The sequence below is a fragment of the Homalodisca vitripennis genome, chromosome 1 (genome assembly GCF_021130785.1).
Source record: "Homalodisca vitripennis isolate AUS2020 chromosome 1, UT_GWSS_2.1, whole genome shotgun sequence".
Classification (NCBI taxonomy): Eukaryota; Metazoa; Arthropoda; class Insecta; order Hemiptera; family Cicadellidae; genus Homalodisca; species Homalodisca vitripennis.
The window spans coordinates 183,111,121-183,133,167 of record NC_060207.1 but is presented as its reverse complement, the minus strand read 5'-3'; the positions used below and the strand labels follow the sequence as shown (position 1 = coordinate 183,133,167).

The following is a 22,047-nucleotide window of genomic DNA, read 5'->3' as shown; positions in this document are numbered from 1 at the left end:
TCTTCCTTCAGTCGGCATCAAATCCTAGAGAACACTAAAATGTTCAACTCACAGTTACTGACGACGTCGAAAGTAAATAAAAGAAAACTGACATTAATTCGAGTTTGTATGTTTACATTCAGTCCGCACCAACCTTGCACTTACAGAATCTCAATCTGTTAACGCTCAATCCAAAATGTCAAGTAAAATATGTATAGTAAATGGCAAAAAACCATCCGGGCAGTGTCCCATTGATATTGCTTGCTCAGGTACGGATTACAGAAATACGAATGTTAAGTTATGGTTGTCTGGTAATAGTTACAAACTATAAGAATTGAATTGAAATGATCGTGTTTCTTCGCTAAAATAACGATTGTTGACAACTCATTATTTACAAAAAATTAAAAAAAAACATATTTACTAAAACTCTTATGCAGGCTGTAAATCTAGAACGAGTATGAATTAGTTATTACCACGAACATTGAATCTGTTAAATTGACTGACACACGCTCTACGATGATAACTGTATTTCGGTTACTTATAAATTACAACTTTTTTGTGTGCGCGCGCGCATGTGTTTGTTTGTGTTTTTTTAATTCGTTCATTTTACGGTAAAATTATTGTTTGCGATTTTAATGGTGCCTATCTCCCCCTTCGAAGTCTGTATTTAACTTTCGGATCCAAAACACTAAAGTTGACATATTTTTGGCGGAATTTAAATATAAAGTCTAGTTTTCGCTTCTAATTACACATTTATTACATATATCTCTATTCATATAAGGCGTTACAGTTTTATTGTTTTAGCAAGCAATAAGGTAAATTGTTAAGCATCTCTCCTCGAATACAATTTTAACCATACACCACCTTCCACCTTCAGGATGAAACGTCTCTGCTCGAACTGGAGAGGAAGCTGCATCCTGCTGCCGATCCGCACAGTGTACTTCGATAAGATCTTTGCAATGCAGATTTTAATTGTCAACACTGCAAACTTGATAGCGATACAAATCCTTGGACCGTGATCAAAAGGAGCGAATATAGCACTGGATTTGTAATTGTTGCCTGCAAATCTTTCAGGCTTAAATGTGTCAGGATCGGGATAGTACTGTGGATCCCGTTGTATGGCAGCTATAGGGATATATATCACAGCCCCAGGCTCTAGGACTAAGTCCGTTCCAGGTATTTGATAGTTGTCAGTTGCCATTCGGACCAAAGTTATTCGTGCAGGATAAAGTCGAAGAGTCTCTTGAATGATTTGGTCTAAATAAACCATTTCTCTTGTAGCCTCATATGTGAGGCCTTTATATTTAGAGATACAGGACTGTATCTCTTGTTGTGCCCGTCTCTGGATTCCAGGATCTCTCGCGAGTTCAAATAACGCTAAGCTGATGGTATTTACGGAGGGTGTAATTCCTGCAGCAACGAAATTGTAAAGCATCGATGCGATGCAGAATTCTGTGAATACCTCGTTTGTTGGCATCTGTTTATCTTCGCCCTGATAATATTGATCGAAATCGCCTTCCACATCTCCGGCTTTGTCCGATTCTTCTTGGTCTTTCAAGGTTAACATGACGTGTAGAAAGTCGTTTCTTTTGGTTTTACTGCACTTACAGAACTTCAATGCAGACCGAGTTAGGCTAAGGAAGAAATCCGTGACGAGTTTATCTATGATGGGAAAATTTAAAAACATCATTATCCTCGGATACGCAATGGCTAAACAGTGCTTTGCCATTTTCTTTGGGGACGCTTTTGTTATTAAATCAACAACGGTCATGAACGTTTTCCACAGTTCGCAGTCAGAGTCGAACTCGATTCCCGCTGTGCAACTGGCTATAACTTGGGTCGTATATTTGAATACAATTCGCTGCATTTCAATTCCTTCTTCATTACCGGAGTTGTCTTCGATTCTGTCCACTATCCTGTCTCCGCATCTGAGTATCTGCTCAAACATCCCCTTTACCCTCCCCGGCGAGAACGCTGGCGTCAGCTTGTTTCTTAAAGAACGCCATTTCTGTCCCGACAAAGTGCTCAGGGAATTTGACAACGGTTCCCGGGGATTTTTCGGGATCCCCCTTTCGTGAAAATGGCTGAAGTCTTGAACTAATACCGCCTCCACCATCTCCGGGTCCAGGGCGAACAAGCCGGGGATTCCGTACAGCGTGACTCCCACAAACTTGCTTCCTCTGTGACTGTTGTAGATCCTCGAACAAGTATCATTCCATTTCTCTCTTCCGGTCAGAACGCCAAGGAAACTACCGAGGTACCAATGGGAATCCTCGTAAGGCACACCTCGACCAACCCAATAATTGGCTTTTCTTCTGTAGTAGCTATAAAACAAAAACATCGACACTAATACCACAGTTATAAAAATACACAAAATAACAAAAGACAGCGAGAAATCCATTTTGAACTACAACACGTACACGCTTCTCACATTTCTCTACGTAATCGACTAAACCTATACGTACTGTGTGCGCTGGTACTTTTTAGTGACATCAGATTTATCTCAGTAATACATTGTAAGGCTTAAATGACAAGTTGTCATTTAAGTGATAATTTTAATAAACATTGTTTTGCACTTAATATTCACTGTAGATCTAATCAGCCGTATTTTATTCAAAATACTTTATTCCGTGACACTATAGATTTGAAAGTATACTTAGACAAGAAACATTGCAATAATCTTGTCTCAAATTAATGATTTTTTTATGTTGACATAAAACTTTGAAAACTTAACGATGTTAGTTTCACAGAGAATGTTTTAATTGTAATTTTATCAGATTTTAACAAAGCATTTATTGCATAACTTATAATTTTATTAAATATATTTTTTACAAGCAGCAGTTATCCTATTTCAATGATATTAACTCTGTAATAAAAATGGGACAATATCGTATTTTCGTATATTTTATCAAAACAATAAATTATAAAAGAAGGAGTCAGATATTAGAAAGTACTTGTCCCGTTCAATTAAACGAACAATATTAACTGTCAATAATAATTTATAACCTGATGAGTTATTGACGTAGAATGGTATCTTCTGAATGAAGTAGTCTAAAATTTTACCCAGTCATCATAAAGCTACATGACTAATACATTTCTAATTCAAGTTTGTCCAGTAGTAAAGCATGTAATGATGCAGCTGCAGGACTCGTATGCATAAATCTTTAGAATGTCTCCCCTCCAACTGATCTTCCACATGAGGGAAGGCCAATTCCTATCTACTCGCAAAAACAAAGCCTCCCGCATAGCATACTTTGACAGATTACGACTTTACATTTTTAACTTAGCACTGCATTTATCTCTCTTTCATCTTTGACCTTCTTTGCTCTATAATTTCCATTCTGAAATTCTTACCTATCGTTCAATTGACCAACCTCTCCTTATAGTGTCATTCACAGTTTTTATTATCCACCTCTTCATTTTCCTTATTTTAATATAACTGTTCTTTTGAGTTTAGCTCTCGCCCATCTTCCTCTTAGTGCGGCGTCTGGAATCTAAGGATATCCAAAAAAGTCGGCTCAAAAAGAACTCTTTAAATTGTTTTGACATCAGAACTACGTTATGTGTAGAAAACTCTGTTGCTCCACCGTGCTTAGAGATTGTCAGAAACAGCGTATGGTACTCAATTGTGCACCTGATGGGGACAATTGAAATACCTATTCACCTGGATTACACTATAGTTTGTAGTCTTAAGTCTCTCTTGTCGAATCGAAGGAAATAGCTCGTTTTGAGCTTCTTTTTTACCGACTTTTGTGGACCGAGAAGAACATTGCAGGAGTCACAGATTGCAGGAGTCAGTCTGTGACAGCGTCAGATTCCAGACGCTGCACTAAGAGGAAGCTAAACTGGAACTAACTCAACATTCACATTGGATCAACCCTTTCCACCATAGCTACGTAATGTGTAGAACTGTTCTTCCCTTCTTTCTTTTTTCACTTGTCTTCCACTTTACTTTTCTCTCGTTGCTTTTGTATTCCCCCACCCCTCTTGTCCATCCTACTTTCTAAGTTTATAATTAGCTGATTTGTGGCCCTGTTGACTCATTCAGCCTATAATTGGCCAATCACTTATCCGATAATTGGTCAGTCCGTCATCGACTATCGGGAATGTGACTCATACTGTGAAACAATCCTATCAATGGTCTGCATGATTACAGTTCTGTACTGTTACTGCCGAGGCTCGTAATAAAAGTTTACTATCACATTAAACAGTACTAACGACAGGGTAGTATGTACCCTGTAAACCAATAAAGCCCATAGGTACTAAGTACTTTAGTATTATTCAATTGACACACTATCACTCAATTACTGTTGGATAATTAATTATTTTGCATTTAATAGTCATAGATTGTACTGTAGGCTACCAACACTTTGTTATGTTAGCAATTAAAAAATAAAGTGTTACTTTTAAAGAACAAATGTACAGAATGAAATACGAGCATTTATTTGTTTCAGGATCAAAATGGCTTCAAGGACGTTAAGGCTCATAGTCGCTATGTTGCTGGGAATAGTTCCTTCCATGTGCCTGGACAAAGCGGACCCCAGGTTTATCAGCTATGAAGGTATGAATAAACTACAACAGGGAAATCAGGTTTCTTTTAATTTATTCCGTTAGTGCCTTCCTTTTTTATCGTAACTTATAGAAATTTCTACTTTTTAGGCGTTTTTACAAAACAATACATTAAGAACTGTTGTGGATACATTACCAATTTGGTGGGTTTCATTTTTATCTATATGCTTTTTCACAAGTGAAACATTCTGAAAATCTTTGGGACTGCACAAAATTTTCCCTCTTAAATAAAAAATGTATCGTGTATTTTTTTCTTTTTCGGATCTGATTAATCATAATTTAAGTAAAGCCTTTAATTTAAGTAAGATCCGCGTTCTTCTTCGTTATCTCGCATTGACAGCCAGTCTGTTCTATTTAATAAGGATAACTAGAGTAAATAAATTAAATAAAACGAGATTGCTTTTAAACTAACTCTAGACGTCTACGAACACCTTGCTTTCGACCTTAACCTCTTTGTAAGGACGCTCTAGCCCCACCGCTCGCTCATGAACCAAGGTCCTCACAGCTATATAAGGACACGTCCTCAGATCCGAGTCCATTGTTAGCTTTGCGACACAGTTTTACACTTTTTATTTTACAACGGTTAATTAATTAAACATACCTAAACATTAAACCTACTTTCCCGAGTCCCACACTGAAATTATAGAGGGGATTAGAAAGTTCCATAAACATTAAGGACACGTATTTGTGATGCGTATATAATTTGTGTAAATCAAACTCCGCACACAGTGTTCAACACATTGTGTATATTTTATTTAGCCATTTCAAAGAACACAACATTTAATTTCTTTTACGTTTTGTTTGAATATAATTGTATAGTTTTTGTGTATTAGCAATCTATAAATATTCCTTTACCTTTTCATTTTATGGGAAAATTCAGAGTATTCTAATTTTCTTTATCAGTATCCTTTTTATTCCATTTTTTCATGTCTGGTATGAACAAACATAAAATATTGTTTAGCATTCATTAACACTTTAGTTATTAACAGTACAACTACTTTTCTTGTATAACTTATAAAATCAAAAATTTTGACCGCATATGTGCTACTGCTTATTATGTTACTGGTTACTCTCGCAAGGAAATAAGTAAACATGGGGAAGGGGACGGGGAGGGGGATAAGCGTAACATTAGTCTGGCTTTATTACGTAAATGTTAAAAATAAATGATGCAATCAATATGTTATGTGCTGATTGAGTATTTTATTCTAAAACGACAATCGCATGTACTATTGTCCTACATTTTTTTGTTGAAGTTGTCCTGATCAGCAGAATTATTGGTGAAAACGCAAATAGCCTGCTGATACCGCATATTTTTGCTGCTAACAAGCTGTTGGCTCATGCAAGAAATAAATTCTTAACAATACTGCGCTGTTTGATAGTTCAAAGTCTGGGAGATAACCTGCGTTACAACTATTGGAACGAACAATAAATTAATGCAATTGCTTTATCAATATGTAGTCTACAGCGAGTAATAGAATAGTAAACATTTTAAATCGTTGAGTGTTATCATTTTAACCATGCGGGTTATCAGAGATATCGGTGAAGGACGGCCTTCAGATAAGGGAGACAACACGAGATCTAGGATGCATGGCGGCTGGCACGACTGTCATAATTATTTGATATAAGTGGCAAATTGATTCTTCGAGTGGCAATGTGACTAGAGAAAGAGTAACTTCGGCATTCGACAGTAACATTACGTGAATGGCTCTATTCAATTTGTTGAGGGGTTTATACAATGTTTAAAAATGTGAAGAAAACTTTAGTAAATAGTTAAATTAACTAAAAAAAATGTAACTTAAGCCTTTCTACCTGGCTTTCTTTAAAACAGTGCAATCGATTTTAGGGTTTGAAAATATTTTTATGATCATTCATATTCCTTTAAAATACTTCTCTGATTACAGAAAACTTTGTTGTATCACCTCACGTAAAATATTCATTTAAAGTAGTCAATTTTGACTTATTCGATAGTTTTACTATACACAAAACACATTGTAGTTTTATATTTACTGAAATGTCAGGTATCGTTTTTTATTACAAAAGTAGGTTGTATTGAACTAAGATCATCATTTAACGAGAATTTCCGACTGAACGTTGCCTATAATATCAAACTACGATTGGATTTTATTACAGTTTTACTGTTCCGATAGCTTATCAGTCGTTAATCATTGTAATAAGTTACATAATCTAATTGACGTGACGCCAGAAGTCGGTGGATGGCGGCAAAGATGCTATTATAAAATACTTCGGAATTACATGATTTTTTATTTGAAACTTAATTTATCAATCATATTGTATATAACGGGTATGTAATTTTTCCAATATGAAAATTATTTAAGTACTTGTAAGTTGATTTCAATTTAACTGGCTATAATGAATTGATTTAGTTGGGTATTGAATTGAAGAATATTATTTATGAAATACGTTAGGTTGTTCCTCAGTTAATCCATGTATGTTTTTATTTTATTGTATTTATTGTAACTGTTTATTGCTAATATTGTATTGTCATAACAACATGTTCTTGATATTGTTCCACTATTATAGTAAATACACGATGTTTACAATGTTACTCAAAATTTGTTAAAGTTTAACATAAGGCACCCATTTCTTTATGTCCTAATTAAAATGTTTTTTAGATCAAATACATATTTTAAAACAAATTGTTACGAATAGTTTTTTTTTTATTAGCAAAATCACGCCTGTTTCGGAATGGCAAGCATTCTAGGAGTCTAGGAAGAGAAATAGATAACCAAAATAATACCAAGATTATTGTTTAGATATTTGAATTGTGTATGGATATAGAATTTATAAAAATATATTGTTGTTATGCTATTTTATCATTTTACTATCTCTGGTAATATTTCATTACATTTTTTACAAATCTAAACAAATTATTTTTATTTTCACCTCAGTAAAGTTTTTTCATGATCGTTCAAGATGTGTATTTGTTTAAACGCTTGAAAGATTTAATTACAGAAAGTTTTAATTACGGAGGACAATCAAACTGTAAATAATGAATATTATTATGTGGTTATAAAAATGAACCACTTAGGTTCATTATTCGTTGCAAGCTCGTCTGTGCTTGGATTTGCAATTAGTTCCAGAATAATCCAAGTTATAAATTTTAAAAAGCTGGTTTGTCTGAGAAGTTCCATCTTCTTGGGAATATCTGAGGCTCTAGCCCGGAATCGTAATACAAATATTTAAGACTATGCTCAGGAGGTTTTTTAAAGTGCAAAAACATCTTGCTTCTTCCGGGATTCGATCCCGGGTCCCTCAGGTGAAAAGCCGAGTCAGTTATCACTCAGCTATCAGGGACAACGAGTGGTCCATTCTTAAGTAGGTTTAACGGATTTGACGATAGAGAACTCTCTATAACAGGACGATCAATCTCTTCTAAGAATTCGGTGTCCGACTCTATTCGATCGTATAACTCAATTATATCTTGCCCGCGGCCAAGTTACCTAGTTTATTTACGTATCCAAGTTAATTGGTCCGAACCAGATGAAGACAGAGTCCATTGCCTCTCCTCTCCAATTACCATCCATTCAATTACTCCGCATTTCGGATGTGCCGCCTCTCCGTCGCGCCATTTGTCTCGGAGAGATCCTTAGAATTTTGACTTTTATGATTGAAAAAAGCCCTCAGTCTGTTATTACTCACTCAACAGTCGGGCGATTACAAGTCACATACATTGTACTTGTGTTTTTTACCGGGCTTTTTATGCGTCGCTTTCAGTTTTGTTAGCCTCGTCAATTTTTTTGGTAACTGTTGGATTGTTTAACGTTTGAGCCAACCTCAGTTTAATAATTGGTTATGTCCACAGACGTGAAATTATCAGACTGGCTCTAAGTGATCTATAAACTTTGTTCTGATTTACAAAACCATTTAAGAAGTTAGTTCTTTACGTTAAATGGCTGATCCCATTGGTGTAACTGAAAAACATGTTTAAATATCGTATGTTTACTCTACATACTTTTTATCTTCCCGCTCAATAGTACAATAATAGGGTACAGTGTTTGTGAACATCTTGATAACGATCTTACATCCAAGATAAGCATATCAATGCTTATATAATCATATTTCATTTGAGTAACTAAACAATCTGTCATTTTACATATATTTTAATTAGTTGTATGTTTATATTTATTGGATAATTCCATCGCTTGAAATAGTCACATTACAAATCAGTTAAATATCTGTACTACATTATATAAAAATATATCTATGGTATCCTCCATATCTCTCGCACAGACATTTTTAGGGTCCCTAATCAACATATCGGCCTGTGTGCTTCTGTGTACTCTAATAAGACGGATACATTACGGTGTAACTCATTATACAAAATATGCAGTTTTGTTTTTTTTTTTTCGAGAAAAGTTTTCGAAGTTTCTATAGATGTGTCAGTAAAACAATGTAAGGAGTAGTTATTACACCCTACACGTGAAGATTTTTCAATGCGTTGAGTAACATAACAGTATTAGAATAAATTCAATTTCAGCACAGTGGATATCAGTGTTTTTATTTCAATTCGAACCTCATTTTAAATTTTTGTACACCTTTTATGTCATAAAGAGATATTCTGGACAGTGCCAAGCGTGCAGGATTGAATGTATCTCACTGCGTCCAAGTCACAGCTGGGCTCGTTAAGCGAGTATTTAGTGAACTATTGTCGTTGTCGTCTAGCCGTGAATGGGCAGTAACTCTCGTGACCCTCAAAGGTCGTACAATGCTCCCATTCACGTAGTCGCGCCGCCGTGACCCTGGCCACGGTTTACGGCGTCGTCGTCGTGAGTTGTACCGCACCCTGACAGATCACACGACGCGGCGGTGGACTGGGACTAGGGTATATTGCTCTACTGTACAGCGCGATATGTCAGCCCTCTCGTGCATTCATACAGAACTCGCTTAGATGTTCGCGAGATCCTTCATACCCTCATCCAGTTGTCGTCAGTATTGTTAGAAGGTTACATGTTCAGCAGCACAGTCTCCCTCTGTGCAACATTGATGTACGCCATCTGGGAGTTTCCCCTCAGACCCACATGCGCACAACAATCTGAGTCGCTAGTGGTTGTGCTGAGTGCTGACTGCTCACCCAGATGCAGCGCTAACGAGGACGACTCAGCTGCTGATTTCACGGAACCTGTTTCCCAGCCGGGCATCGTATTCTTGCTACTACGCACTGCAGTCTGTGCAACAAGTGGCTTACGTTTGCGTTTTCACCGTCTTCAGAGCCATTTTTAAATTTTTTTATTGTCAACTATCAAGAACGATGTGTGAACATTATTTCTCTGAAAACTAAATCCGTTGTTATCATTATAGACATCAGATATACATAATCCCCACCCTGTGTGTAGAAATAGGAAAGTTAGATTCGTTGTTAATGTAAGTGTCATTAAAAAACATTTCTTTAAGAAGTTTTCATACGTTGTACACGTGCTTCAAATTGTATGTCTCAACCGATTAGAAAGTCAGCTTCATTTTCAAAAAGAAAATCGAGTGAACTGACAAAAGTCCTGCGCTTGCTATGAAGAAGAAACTTTGCTGTTGGATGTAAAAAAGCATCCAGAAAACAAAAATAGTCGACATATGACTCATTGTTTTTATCAAATCTTAGTATTAAATAAAGATGAGAACATTAAACAATGCACTGAAAATTTTTTTATATCATAATGTTGTTAGTCTTTTGGCCTGGATTTTGATAACAATCCGATGGTCGCTCCGAATCGCCAATGTTTACCGTATTCGGCGTGGAGGTCTGCGCGGCGGGGCACGATCGGTTCACATTTTTAATTGCAAGTGGGCTTATCACGAATCTTTGCCCGCGCTTCACGATTGTGGCCGGGGTAATTATCCAAAACTCGGGACCGGGGTCCACCGTGCCATTTAAATAAGAGCGGTTCCAGGCTGCCCACTTGTAGGACTCCACAATGCTCTGCGCCGCCACTGTTATATACAGTTACCGGCACTATATCTTCACTTATATCTCGCTAACTGTTAGCACGTATTTTGATTAGTAACATTATTGTTTCTTGTTAAAAGTAATAATGGTTTTTGAACGTATAAAGTACTGGTTGATTGGAAGAAGTCGATTATTATATTGACTTACATACCTGTAATAACTTTGCTAGCTTGTTAGTTATCCCATTACTACATAATAAAAAGTGGCTATTATAATACCATAGAAGAACCATTTATTTCTTTTCATCTCTAGCACTAAACCTATGTTTATGGCATAGGGTTAATTGAACTCATTCCTAAAGGAACGACAGTAGGCTACGCTTGAATGCCTGTACATGCTTCTCCAAATGACTCCATCAAAATCAAAAGATCCTGTCTCAAGTAAATATATTTAGTTGTTTAACTAAGAACCAGAGTAGGATTGAGTACAGGTATTCTGGATAAAACCATGTTTCTGTCAAATTGTACTGCAAAGGGGACGTCGTGGAAGTCTTTCAATCACGTCTTTCCTTTCAGGTTTACAAAAGTCGAGTTTGATCAAATTCGTTATACCAGCCCATTTTCATACTTTGTTTTAGATTTCTTATAAAATGCTAGTAGAACACTCCAATCTTGAACTTGATAAACTTCAGTAATCTCAGATCACGCCAACATCCCGGATAAGAAACAAGGAGTGGCCTTACTTAGTGTTAGGCCTAACCTCTTTAAACTACTAAGTACTGTAATTGAATCGCGTGATTTCCCTCAGTCGGCTGTGTTTACTGCACCGTTTCTCCGTAACTATTTAACCTCGAGTTAATTGGACAGTAATGTTTATTTTAAGAAATGGGTTGATACAAAACCTGACCCGACATTTTATAGCTTTGACTTTTAAACTGTTTAGATTACTTTCTTCGGCAAGTCTTACTTGCTTGATTCTTCTTCTGTCTCCGCTTGTTTCACTCTTTTCTACAGGTCTTTTGATTTTTCGTTCGTCTGTTTATTTCATAACCTTTTATTTATTACAAATTCCTTAGTTTTCTAAATGCCTTCGAGTTTTTCCTTAGCGTAGCCTAAATATCATAATCTGCTATTTAGTATCTTTTCTCTAATGGCTATGGAATAGACTCAAAAAGCATCTCAGTTCCAACATTTTCTTATTGTTTACATAACTGTCAATCAAAATTTTGGTTCTCTCAATTATATGCTCAGGTTAATCTTAGCCTCATGTGAATGAAAACACAACGTACACTGTACAGCTGTAGCGCCACAAAGTAAGAGCGGAGCTTCAGAGGACAATCAATCAAAGGTGTTCTAGAGGTGATTTCAGTAGCTCTAACCGTCCGCTGGTGATTCATGAGGTGGTCGGAGCTAGTAAATCTGGACTACACTTCTTCACGGCTCACAAAACACGATCAGGCCGTGTGTGGTGGGAATGGTTTACTGTGGTATAGTCCACCGTCAGAATGCTTGTCTAGTCGAGTCGGTCTTCCAACACGGCTTGCCTGAACAGTCAACAATTACCCATTATGTGACCCCTACACTGTTCAAATCAGAAACTTCGAGATCAGTTTTGGGAATGGTTAAGTATTTGTTTGCAATTAATTGGCTTCCATGTTAGTGTAACCTTTTCCTCAGACGTTGAAACTTTAGGAACTTTTTTTTATCTTGTAACATCTTCGTCCCATTTATTATCATTTTCATAATTATCTTGAATTCCGTATTTGTGCATTGAGAACATCTTTAACATTAGGCAGAATGCCTGATGAGCCTTGAAAAATTTTGACTACATCTGGGTGTAGATCAGCTGATCCTTGCTTCCAGTTCCCTGCCGATTCCATCATTCGGACAGGGGTCACTGTCGTACATCTTGCAAAATTAAAACATTCCCGCAAAACTCGTCTGTTTCACAAACATTCGACACAAATCATCAAGCTGGCTTCTTTATTACACCAGCTGCTGTCGTTTTATATTTGCCGAAGTAAATTATTACCACCTTGCTGTAATTCAAACCATCTGGTCCTCCTTTGAGCGTGGACTTGTTAGTTCACTTCGGCCATTTTTCAGATTTAACGTGTTAAACACCCCAAGCCCTAAAGGTGTGCTTAATCCCATCTTTTTTAATTTCAGTTGGAATTGGAATATTTTTTATTTTTCGTGAACACGACGTATTCCTTGTTATTATTCAACTAGAAAACCGTTTAGAGAAATCCGATCTCCACAATACTTCTTATTTAGGTTTCCTGGAGCTTGCAGTCTTCAATCTCGCGTGAAAGATCCTTGCTTAGTCTCTTGAGCCGGGAGTTTGTTGAAAATCATTTTCGTCAAACAGATACATCTAAATAAATTGTTATTCACCATGCTCTGTTACTTTTCTCATCCGAAAATTTTCTTTTTAACAAATGGTAAATAAAAACGAGCATTCTCTAAACGAAATGATATTTATAAGTCATACTGCATCCTTTATCAGCAAATAATAAGAGGTGGCGGTCCAACCATTATGGTCATATTACTCTTTAGTAATTGAGCTTCAAATATGTTTTGAATGTTCAGACTTTGATTTTTAGCTAGAGCTAAACTCGTAGCGATACTCTCTGGCTCGGTGCTCGAGGTTGAGTTGTGAACCAAAAAGACCACAAAGGATGACATCATTTAGTTAATTTCAGGTGTTCAGCACCGTCGATAAGATACTGCGGTACCAATCCGAGTCTATGACGTCATCCTAAGCGCCAGTGATCTCATTAATGGTACCAGATGATGAAGTGCTTGGCGTAAAGCGTAGAGGTTCCTTTTAGAGTACTCTCCGTCTCCTTCAACAACCTCATTCACTCTAGTTGGTATTCGAGGTTCACATGTTAAATGTAGTATTGTGCATTTCAATAAAGGGAAATCCATTTGTATGGAACACAAGAAAAGGACAACTACAAAATATAGAAGGACTCACATATATTTTTGGAAGACTACGATCGTAATTTGATATCAGGATAATATTCAGGCTTTTCGCACACTTAATCGCAAAAGAATCAAACAACATTTCACGTTTAAAGCTCGCTTAAAACACTTCGTATGAAGCGCACTATTATTCCTGTGAATACAAGGAAATTCATTTAACTTCCGCAAGACTTATTGTCCTTTGCAATGCAACGTACATATTATTGACTTTTAAAGGATCCATTTATTTACTTCTAAATATTTTAGTTATTTAGAGCAGACTGAGTATATGCAGATCTGCGCTCATATTGTCATGTTAGATAGACTTACTGTAGTCAAACGAGTTCATTTTTAGGTTACTGGTTAATCACTGGTACGTACATTTATCTGAAGATCATTCGTTAGTTTTCCTGACCATCATGATGCCAAGGAAAGTTCTAGATTATTAATCTCTCTTCTCACCCAAGAATCAGTTGATCTTCACTTGTACACTTAATAAGGCAATTTATGAGAAGGCAAAGTACTGAAATTTATCTGAAGATCATTCATTAGTTTTTCCTGATCATCGTGGTGCCAAAGAAAACTCTAGATTATTAATCTCTCTTCTCTTCTTAGAATCAATTGATCTTCACTTATACACGTAATAAGGCAATTTATAAAAAGGCAGAATACCGAATATTTACTACGTCACGCATTGCTTTGATTCTTCCTGTAACTAATGTTGATGCATAGTTTATATTTACGACGATGCCTCCAGCAAGCGATTGCCGACTCCAGTGCCGAGTGATTACATCATTAGGTAAGGTATTTAGCGGCATTGGATCGTATATGAGGCCGTTGTCTTCCTGAGCAAGTCATCATCCGGTGCCTCACCTGAGACCATCAACAGTCTGAAAACACATCAGCAAATTGTTATTACTTCTACGGGAGAAGTGAAAGAGTAAAAAGCGTTTGTACTCGTGTATTTGAAATCCTGACTGCGGTAATTACATGTATTCTCTGAGGATATTTATCTTCAAATCTTTCTTTGCCAAAAGTCATCTTCAGTCCATTATGTTTTAAAAGTAGTGAGAACGATACACGTTGAGGTTGAAGACGAGTTGTTGAAACTTCTTAAAGAATTTTGGCTCGATGTTCTCAGATATAATAAGACTGCGTTGTCTTTCTCCTTGTGATAGATTTATGAACCCTGAGTTAGTCCAAGCACGAAATAGCACCGAGGACAGATTGAAGACTAAGAGTTCTTTGATTTGTCATCAATAAATTCTCAGTAGAATTCAGTGTGATAGTTAGTGGCATAGTGCCCTGGCGGAAGTCAAGAATGTTACATTACAATGCTGGAATTTGTCCTCTTGTCCTGTACGAATGTTTTACATCATGTATGTATACCTAACATACTGGCCTCAAATAGAATCACAATCAGAAAATCAAGCATCATTAAACGAATTTTATAAGGAAAGATATAATTTTGAAACAAAAAAAAACATTTGATGACCTGTTTATGGTTAATTATTGGTACCATTAGATAAAACGGAGACGTATCTGGAAAAAACTTCAGAGAGTGTACTATGCGGATAATCCTAAGCAAATAGAAGTTATTGTACTGTCTGCGTTTTATGTTATTGCTTTCTCGCAATTTGATATTTGTTCAAGATTTGTGCTATTAGAGATCTAAAAATGTTCATCCTGTTCAAATTTAAAACTTTTTTCTGTAGCCTAGTTGGTTCGCTGGCTCTACTCTTGTACAAGAAGAGGTTCTACTCGTCATACGGAAGCCGGCAAGGGTGGTCCGACCTTGGGTATAATCACTGGTTGCTCTACTTACTGATATATTATGCTCTTCACTTTACTATGAGCCAGGCATAACTTGTAAATTACCCCCTTTTCTCACGGTGGCTGCCCTGCTTATTCATTATTGAACCATTTACATACTACCCCATTTATAATAAGTGTTGGATGCCATCTTGATTTTACCGCGGGTTTTTTACCATCCTCGGCTAGTTAATTTTTTTAATAGCTATAGTGTGCATCTACTTATGGTCGTGTAACTTACCATCTACATCAGTGTCTAATTAATGAAGGTTATTAATTTGATTTTGTTGATTTAACCTATTGCAAAGTCGGTGCGTGAATGGATTACTTATTATTTAGTGGTGGATTAAATTATATAAATCTTTGCTACTAGCAACGTGTTATTAATAGACAGCCAGTTTACCTTACATATGACCTAACTTTATTACTTTCATTAAGTAGTTAGACGGTAGTTCACGGATAAGTTGTTACGTGTACTCACAAAACTGGATAATCCAGTGAAAAGACACAGCAATGGTTCAATGATACATTCAAGACAAGCTCAGCCCTTATGGTTTTTCACTTCCCGTTTACTAATCAAGCATATTAATCCAACATAATCACTAAAAACCTTAAATTTTTCCTTAGATGTTAAAATACATTTTGAATTATGATTCTAGATCCTTATGACGAGACCAACGAAACACTGACGGCGATAATACCGATGTAACTCTGCTCGTTGACGCGGCCAACCTCAACATGTGTCGCGGCGTCTAATTGCGCGGCAAAAAGAGACCGGAGCGGGAGCGGGGCTTTGAGCGGCATTCCGCACCGTACCTCTTCGTACCGGTACTCGGGGGTGTGCCGGCCGCCATCCTCACAGGTACCGGTACCGCCAGTACTCTACCGCTTATTAATTCCCGCCTGTCCGAACCCGCTCATTTGCGTTTTGGGAGACAAATATTAGGAAACGACGATCTGTTATTAGCATAAATTTTAATAATCTACCGGCGGGAAAAGTTATGGCTCTCGGTATCTTTTGACGCGCTGCATGTCCCTGGGCGTTTGTAATTTTCTGCTTCGTACATAAATAGCTTTTTCATCTGTGCGTTTACTTCCTCGCCATGTATCATTTTTGTGGAGTCGCCCCATCCATCAACACAACTAGACACGCGGGCATGTCAAGTGTTACATCCCCAGAGGGTCTTACTTCCTTACTGGTCAAGGAGTGACGTAGGTATTATTACTAGCATTCGGAGAAATCGTACATTAGATGGACTAATCTTATAGACTATAGTAAATACAACCAATGTAGTTTATGATTTTGTACCATACCTATATGCGGTCGATCCTTGTAATTTTTAAGGTTGACAATCAAGCAAGATGTAGCCTACAAATCGCTAATTTAAAGACATGGTAATAGTAAAAAGGTTTGTTTTTCTTTAAAATGTTCAGAAACTTAAGTGGTATACTCCTACACCTCACGCTTTGTCACGTCTCAGCAAGCCAAGCTGACAAAGCTGATTATTTACTAAGGCCCATCCCGCGCATGATGATGCCGAGATTGAGGATCACGAGGCCGGCATGCCGGTGTGGGCTAGCGGTCCGACGGACGGTGGGGTGGCGGGCGGGTCTATGCAAATCAGACCCGCCCAATTAATATTTGAATACAATTATAGAACCTTTAATAGAGTTCTTTGTGCTGTTAAAGTACGGTCCTCACCCGTGGAAACTTTATGGCTCCGGCCCCCTCTCAGATTTGATGCTAATCTTAAATGATTGGTAAATTTGTATACTTCGCCCCTCCCGCCTTTATTAATCTTGAAATATTACTCCTTTTGCTGCCGCATAATGTAGGTGTCTACAATGAAAAGTAGTATAAGAATTAAAAATATGTCCGAAATGGTTTATAATTTTTCTTACGAATCGGTCTTGTCGAGAGAAGTGCACAATTAGGGAAAGTACGGCTTTGTAAGTACACTTTGGAATTAGGGCAAAGGTAATGGGAATTGCTGGTTCAGAGGTAATCCTCGATACACGAATACGCTTGCTAGAGAAGACACGAAGTGGTCTTGAGTCATTTTGGAAAGTTCAAACATGGGAGTAGCTGACAGCATCGGTAGCGAGTTGCCCAACCTGAGCCGAACCGGCATGCATATTCATCGCCCCCGGATACCGCATGAGCATGCATGAGTGGAGAATGTGAAGAGCTTGTATCATCTGAGCGACGCGTTGTACACTGAGCTTACTCTTTCCCAAGCTCTTGCACATACCCTCTTCAGTGAAGAAGAGCAGATACTTTGTTATAATCTATAAGACTGTGAATTATTTCGTCCCGATAAATTCTTCGTGTTTCTTTTTGAAAAAAGTGTTTACCACCTATCATGTCCGATTCTCCTAAGCGATTCAGTGACCATCTCCCAAAGTCCTTGTCAATAATTTTCAATAGGTCTTTAACCTCGTGGTGACTTTACACTGGTGAACTTTCCCTCTAAATATTTCACATCAATCTTGGTTATTAACAAGATGAATAGATACAAAACGTAGGCGCCGAAGCTATTCACTAATTTACCTGCAACATGGAACATAGAAAAAGATTAAAAATTCTAATTGACAGAACTGTCTCCAGACTCTTAAAATATAAAATAGGTAACCAATCTGCAGAATTCACCAAAGCCTGATATACCCTTAGTCCTCGTGGAATGAGCGTGGTCATGGTGCGGATGGTGAACTTGTGCTTCGAGAAATCTTCCAGGTTAGACCAGACCTGACCGGCCAGTAGTGTCTTCAACAGTCGACCGGTTGGTTCTGACCACATTAGGATTCTAGAGAAGTAGTGCCGATAGTTTTTGTTTTGTCGTCTGCACAACTGGCCTCCGTCTCTGCCTGGTACAATGCCAGGAGTTCAGGACGTACCTCCTAACCACCAATTATTGGTTCAGCATTTCTCCCATTCCCTTACTTCTCGCCTGTTTTTCTTTGACTCTCCGCGAATTCAGATACGTTGTGGACTTCAGGTGCGGTAGTAATTACGAAAGAAGTCGAATTGTATTGGCTGGTGAGCTAATGCCTTCGGCGCGCGCGGCGTTCGGAAAATAAATGATGGTGACAATGACTGGATTGAACGCTAGGAATAAAAATATTGGATGTATTTTATTTCAAATTTAGTTTGATTTTTGAGAAGAGTAATTCAATTATTCCTCTAAATACGAGTACATAATGGCTTCAGACATTGTCTTACAAAATATGGATCACTATGTCTTTACTTACTGAGATGGCGTGTAGCAGCCACAAATAAAATCGAAACGTCTCACTAAGGCTAGTAAATTTGTTCTTTGAACATATCAATATTATATAATTGTATATCATAATTAACTGCAAGGGTGTATTCAAAATCAAGAAAGCAATTGTTGCATACTCAGCGCGATCTGACAGGCAGGCCTAGTACTACCGTTGACGAAATCAGTAATATCAGTGAGACGTCTTGGATTGGATTGTCGTATAACAGAACTATTGTGAATAAGCTCTACACGTATTATATATGTAGAAACAAAGCTGAACTGTACGCGTTTGAAACGTCTCTTCATACGAGTAATATATTCCAAGCCATTAGAGCCTAGCCTACTACTTGAAACCTGCTGCATCAAAGCATCCTAAGAAAACTCGTTAACATTCGTACCGAGAAGTGAGTGGTGCAAACACCGGTTGGCGTATGTTGCTAATGCTAATTGACCAATTTTAGACCCACGCCGTTAATTGCATATGTAAGAGTTGAAGGTTTCATTCTTTCATAGAACAACAATTTATTATACACACGTTTCGCTGCTTTTTAGCGTAGTGATCAGCATAGTGTCGTGAACCCCATCTTTAAACTCTAGTCTTCAGACTACCACAGGAAAATTACTTGTAGATTTCGTAGAAACAGTGAAATTTCTTCCAGTGAAGGTCATTAAAGTGTTTCTGATTTTTAGAGAGCCAGATAATTGGTTTTAGTTCAAACCTTTTAAGTATTAAATTAAGTTAGACGCTGAACGATAATGTAATAAGACATCGCGTATCAAGGCAATTGATTCTCTCAGGATTGTATTTAGACTTTTATACCTTACTAAATGTAGTGAGGCAGTGTTAGGGAAGTGTTTTTAGTAGAGTGACTAATGTCATTTCAGGTACCCTTCGAACTCGGTTTGCCTTTTGAATTTTAAAACTTAAATTCGCAATGTCGATTACCTGAGTGATATTCCATGTTTCCTCTAACCTCCAACTTGTTCCAGCCGTTCCGCTTTTTATTCCAATGTAAACTGAATCAAGTGAGAGGTAGTTCTCGCACCGTCTTGAAACTCAAATGTCGCCTTGTATAGTACAGTAGGTTTTTAGTAGGCATTTCCAAACCTTTTCTTAAAAAGGTCTCATCTTAACTGTCTGTAAACCTTGTAAGCAAAACAATTTGTTGAAAATATGGAATACCTTGTAAATATTGTGGACTGTATTTTGTGTTCTCATTGCCAGTCGTGAAGGATCTGACAATCAGGTTTCAGGTAAATATCCAGCTTTTCACTCAGTTGAACATTACCGTCACATCCAGATGGATATTTGCCGCCACATTCAAATGGATATTTACCATTACATCTAGCTCTATATGTACTGGTGTACCTTATAGATAATTGCCGCCATATCCAGATGGATATTTTTCACCACATCCAGATGGATATTTACCGTTACATCCAGCTGTATGTGCTGGTGTATCTGGATGATATTTACCGCTACATCCACATGGATACATGCCACCACATTCAGATGGATATTTACCGTTACATCCAGCTGTATGTGCTGGTGTATCTGGAGGATATTTACCGCTACATCCATATGGATACATGCCACCACATTCAGATGGATATTTACCGTTACATCCAGCTGTATATGCTGGTGTATCTGGAGGATATTTACCGCTACATCCATATGGATACATGCCACCACATTCAGATGGACATTTACCGTTACATCTAACTGTATATATACTGGTTTATCTTATAGATATTTACCGCCATATCCATATGGATATTTGCCACCACATCCATATGGATATTTACCATTACATCCAGCTGTATATATAATGATGTATCTGATAGATATTTACCACCACATCCAGATGGATATTTGCCACCATATTCAGATGGATATTTATCGCCGCATCTATATGGATATTTGCCACCACATTCAGATGGTTATTTACCGTTACATCCCGATTGATATACTGGTTTAGCTGGTGGATATTTACTTATTCACCCAGATGGATGTTTACAACTACACCCACAAGGACATTTACCGTTATATCCAGATGGGCTGCAGCGATGTGAACTATCACCTACGTATTCGGTGCGTATCCACCTCTTTGTGGAGAAGTGTAATTGCTTCTACATCTAGATGAACATTTACCGCCACATCGAGATGGGTATTTAACATTACACCCAGATGGATATTTACTGCTTCATCCAGATGGATGTTTGCCAGCATGGACGGCGGTTGGGCCGAGCAAGAGAGAGCGACAGCCCCCACCTGTTCTCCCTACATGGAAGCTTGCTCCTCCCAACCGGGACAGCACAACCTTCGTCTGGATTTTAACTTGTTTAAAGCTCCCAGCCTCGCCAATCGATGGCGAAACCGGGTTTATTTGTTTGTTATGATCTCTGAATATGTCCCTGGGACGATGCAACTGCCGCACCCTATAGCCGAGCGTTCTGCAGATGCAGACCTACCAGATAGTTTCACCAACATTTACTGTCTAAAATCCTGTACAGAGTTTGTGTCATCAGCCTGTCGCTCTGTAATTACCAACTGCACCTAGGTCAATGAACATACACTGTGTTGCTGCTCTACAGTGGTCGCCAGTGTGGATTTTTGTAGTCAATTATAATTTTAGATTTTGATTTCTTTATTGTATTAACTTTTAGCATTTCTTGTAACCTCGTTTCTGTTATTTATTCTGTATTGTGATTCGCTAAAGTAGGAGAATATTAGTCTACTTTAATGTAATTTACCATTTTCAGCATAACATATACGGATTATCATTATAACGTTCTATTTTCAAGCCGCATAAGATCCCTAGAGCTGAGAATACGCATTCTGTTGTAGATATCATGTCGACCGCCAGCGTATTCTCGGAGCCCGGGGTCACCGCTTACTCGCAACTTCTTTTCGATGTCGGCAGGGATCAAGTGGTCGTCGGCGCCAGGTAAGACCTACAATTGCTTTATTCTTTAAATCTATGTGGCCGTTGTTACATAAGCATTTTAAATTCCAAATATAACAGAAAACTAGGTATTTATTAACACTCCGGTCCATGTTGATGGATAGTAGTGGCAATAAGATACGCCAAACAATGTAGTGCTCCAACCCTTAGAGTGAGTTAGGCTACCTTTACCATTCAATTGAAATGCAAAATACCTGCTGGAGTAAAGGATCCTTGTATAATACGAGTATTTTGCAGTCAGGAGGCGTTTTTATACTTTTTAAATTTACCTTACCCATCAAATCACTTATTTCCGCTTTTGGCTCAAACATTAGTTTAGTCTTGAATATGAGGGTCGATGGCCCAACGATTAGTGGTGTAATCGGACCGATTTGTTTCATAAAGTAAAACATAACGAAAACGGGTCGTTGGCCCAACGAACCTTATTTACAATTTAAACAGTAAATATAAAATCAAGGTTCGTTGGCCCAACGATCCAAAATTTACTTACAAATACTAATAGCGTATATGGTTCGTTGGGCCAACGACCCTATTGCAGTAACAAGTGAAATTGTAGAATACAGGTTCGATTACACCACTGTTCGTTGGACCAA

General features: G+C 37.6%; 2 protein-coding genes across 2 annotated transcripts in view; one reads left to right on the top strand and one right to left on the bottom strand.

Annotated features, from left to right (window-relative positions):
- LOC124352869 (semaphorin-5B) overlaps window positions 1–22,047 on the top strand; it is a 121,691-nt gene that overhangs the window by 53,658 nt on the left and 45,986 nt on the right. The window contains exons 3-4 of the mRNA XM_046802584.1: window positions 4,434–4,540; window positions 21,337–21,436. Coding sequence (XP_046658540.1) covers window positions 4,441–4,540; window positions 21,337–21,436 — 200 coding nt within the window. The 5' untranslated portion in view covers window positions 4,434–4,440. The remainder of the gene's footprint in view (window positions 1–4,433; window positions 4,541–21,336; window positions 21,437–22,047) is intronic.
- LOC124352871 (probable cytochrome P450 6a13) lies at window positions 773–2,578 on the bottom strand. Its single transcript, XM_046802586.1, has one exon. It carries the CDS (start codon window positions 2,378–2,380, stop codon window positions 803–805), a length of 1,578 nt encoding a protein of 525 aa, XP_046658542.1. The 5' UTR covers window positions 2,381–2,578; the 3' UTR covers window positions 773–802.